Genomic DNA, 3,658 nt, shown 5'->3' on the forward strand with positions numbered 1-3,658 from the left:
TGATGGAGAAAGCTCATGATAATCACGATGGTGCAGTGAAGAGATGAAAACAGGAGATGATGACATCCATGGCAGTGGTGATTGATGGAAGATGAGTAGAGGAGAAGACCTCAAGCCTGGCAGTGAACGTTGCTGCCATTGTTGGAGAAGAACTCGAGAGAACTCTGGAAGAAAGAAAGTACTCGGGTTTGACAGTGTTTGGCGGAGATGATGAAGCAATCTGTGAAGATATGTTGCTGTCATGGTTGATGTTCGAAGTTGTGCCGGGAAGAAAATAGAGAGAGGAGATGAACAACTTGGGTTTCAATGGAGTGATGGTAGGTGGTTGTGTTGGAAGTGATGGTGATGACGTGAATGGTTGGCTGATGATGGATGTAACAAGGAGTAGAAGGTGTTGGCTGTTGGTGTAGTGAGACGAGATGGTGAGGATTGGCAGTGAAGACAAGAGTTTGAGAAGGGAGCTGTGGCTTAGTAGCCAGGAGCGGGAACGGGGACGGGAGCGGGAACGGAAACGGAAACGCGAATCGTAAAATTTTCAAAAAATAAAATTCGCAGAACGCGTTGGGAACGTAAATTACAATTTTTTAACAATCTTAGTTATATTACTAATTTTCTAATTTTGCAACCAATAAATAAGACATAAACCTTAAATATTTAGAAAATATTAATCATGTTCGAGAATATATCTCATTCATTGATTTTTTTTGCCTCTTGTGTTTGTTACGGGCACTCTGAACTCTAATTTGTGCTTGTGTTTCCTGCTCTTGTGAACTTGGAGGTGGAGGTGGAGGTGGAGGTGGAGGTGTTGGTGTAGGGGAGGATGGAGGGATAAGAGCTGGTGTTGGTGTTGTAAAGTAGTTTGCTTCATCATCAAATACAGCGTCTCGTTCCCTTGCCTCAATTACTTCAATAGCTTCTTCAATGTTGTTTTCTTCTGGATTTACATCCCAATTTCTATACAGATTCCCATAATCTGCTCTTTGCCTTGCAAGAAGACGTTGATTATAGTGAACATACACAAGCTTTTCAGCCCTATCAGCTCCCAATTTGTTTCTCTTTACACTGTGGATGTAGCTATATGTGCTCCAACATCTTTCTGCACAAGACGAGTTAACACTTTGAGACAACACTCTCATAGCTAAGTTGTAAAGCTCTGGTGCTCCTCCGCCGTATAAACCCCACCACTGTTTTGCACTCATCTTTGCTCTATCCGCTATAGCTTGTGGGCGCGCGAAACAACCTCCATTACTTACAAAATCACTAATTTGATGTCGTATAACCGCAGCTTCTTCCGGCACTGGAAACATCTTATCTATAGCAGCTAGATATCCATCTTGAACTTCTTGGTCGAAGTTAGGCTTCTTCCTACTAACGCCACCAGGAGCTGGTTTCATTAGCCATGCATTCGTGTAATACTTAGGGACAAGCAAATAAGCTAAACAGTGCAATGGGATATTTGTTTTACTCCATCTCTGGACCACAATTTGCTGAGTAATATCTCGAATCATTATATCATCTGCAAGTGTGTCTTGTAAATTTCCCAGCATCGTATCCATTTGCTCATATGCTTCTCCTATAACGGCCTTATCGGAATCTGAAAATCTAAGCATTATATATATCGGCTTCGTTATTCGCAACACCTTCTCCGCATTACTCCAAAAATTCCCATCCATGACAATTGAGGTGATTTTTGCATGTTCTTCTGCATTTGCAGGTTTCTTAAGTTCTTTCCATTCTTCTGATAATACCATGGAAATCAAAGAAGCTCTTACCTCGACAATCCGGGACAACACGACGAAATGAAATCCAAACCGTGTCTTCTTTGATTTGAGAACCTCCAAATGGGAAAACTTCTTAAATAAAGCAAGACATTGAGAATGATTCCTCACGAACTTCACAATGTCCTTGCCTTTTGTATATGTTTCTTTCACAAATGAAATGGCTGGTTCCTTGGATTTTGCTATGTCCTTCATTAATAAATTTAGGGTGTGTGCTAAACAACCCGACCAAAATATATGGGGATACTTTTGTTCTATGATTTCTCCAGCCAGTTTGCAATTTGCCGCATTGTCTGTGAGGACTTGTATAACATTCCAAGGCCCAATCTCTTCAATTGCTTTCAAGAGAATCGCAGAAATGTTCTCACCAGTTTTCTCTATTCCTGAGACGTCGTGTGCGCTTAGAAACATTGCTTTGCCGTCTGATACCGCCATAATATTTATTAATGATGTATTTTTCACATTTGACCAACCATCAGAGACAATTGAAACTCCATGAGCCTGCCAATCACTCACCAAAGGATTTAGGGCTTGCTTTACCAGCATTTGCTCCTTGTCTAATAAAGAAGTTCTAGCCTTTTCATAAGAAGGAGACTTGTAGCCTTTTGGTGCATTATTAATGGCGGACACCATTTCTGCCCAAGATGGAGACCGAAGAACATTCATGGGAATTGCATTTACATATAAGCATCTCGCGATCTTTTGATCAACATCATCCCTACTGTGCTTCTGAAACATTTTATTAACAATACTCTCAAATAATTCACTTTGACCCGTACATGTCTGCTGATTTTGTGTCGTACTAGAATTTGGTAAGGAAAGCTTTTTTACTTTAGCACTATCACCGTACAAGCTTCTTGCATCAAGTTCTTCTTTTTTTAAAATCTCTCTCATTTCTTTTGAAACTTTAGAACATAATGATATACCTTGATACTTGCCGCCAGGTAAAATACCAATCAAGTGTTGACGTACCCTCGAATAAGATCCTGCATATGGTTCCACTTTGCAACCGAAATTGCATATGAACTTCTGTCCACCACCACCTCCTTTATCTCCAGTTTTCTTATCAATCTTTTGAACGTATTTCCAAAGAGGAGTTGCGGTTAATTCTTCATCTTGGTCGCCATCATTCTCTTCTAAATTTATTACTGAGTTTGAAGATGTATCCATGGTTGAATAAAAGAGAAAGAAGAGAAACAGTTTGTTTGATGGAACTATGTAAGTATGGGTAACGACCTTATATAGGATATACCATGTCTCTTCAGTTTCCAGATCTGAAGTGATAAAAAGAAAATCAAATTTGCTATCTGATTACAAGAAACCAAACATTGGAAATCGATGGGAATTAAGTTTATGTCGGGAATAAGTTTATGCCGGGATTAAGTTTGCATTGGAAATCAGTGGTGGGAATTAAGTTTATGTTGGGATTGGTTGGAGTTTGAAAGCACACGATTCTGGTTAGTTGGGAGCGCGTTTTTTGCATGTTAAGATCGCGTTCCTGATACGAATTTCTTTTGGGAACGCAAAATCGCGGATTTGAAGGAGATTCGTGAAGCCCTTTCACGTTTCTGGCTACTAAGAGCTGTGGTATGCTGCGAACGATGGACGAGTTTATGGAAGTGATGGAGAACTGTGGTGCTGCGGCTATTTATGATCAAAGAGAGCCTGGCAGTGATGGAAGGAGCTGATGGCTTACGATGTAATACTCATAGAAGATGTTGATGACGCTGTAAGTTTTTTTTTTTTTTTTGACGATGTAAGATGGATGAAGATGGTGACGGCGAGGAGAACTTCGAGAGAACACAGGAAAGAAAGGTTTTGGAGATGATAAACCTAAAAAATAAAAATCTAATAATAAAAACTAATCATATTACACCGGA

General features: G+C 39.9%; 1 protein-coding gene across 1 annotated transcript; it reads right to left on the reverse strand.

The window, feature by feature from the left end:
- Positions 1-668: 668 nt before the first annotated feature.
- On the reverse strand, positions 669-2,948 carry LOC113336291. The gene has a single exon (XM_026582241.1). It carries the CDS (start codon positions 2,946-2,948, stop codon positions 669-671), a length of 2,280 nt encoding a protein of 759 aa, XP_026438026.1.
- Between the last annotated feature and the right edge of the window lie 710 nt (positions 2,949-3,658).

This window comes from Papaver somniferum, unplaced genomic scaffold, assembly GCF_003573695.1.
Source record: "Papaver somniferum cultivar HN1 unplaced genomic scaffold, ASM357369v1 unplaced-scaffold_152, whole genome shotgun sequence".
Lineage (NCBI taxonomy): Eukaryota > Viridiplantae > Streptophyta > Magnoliopsida > Ranunculales > Papaveraceae > Papaver > Papaver somniferum.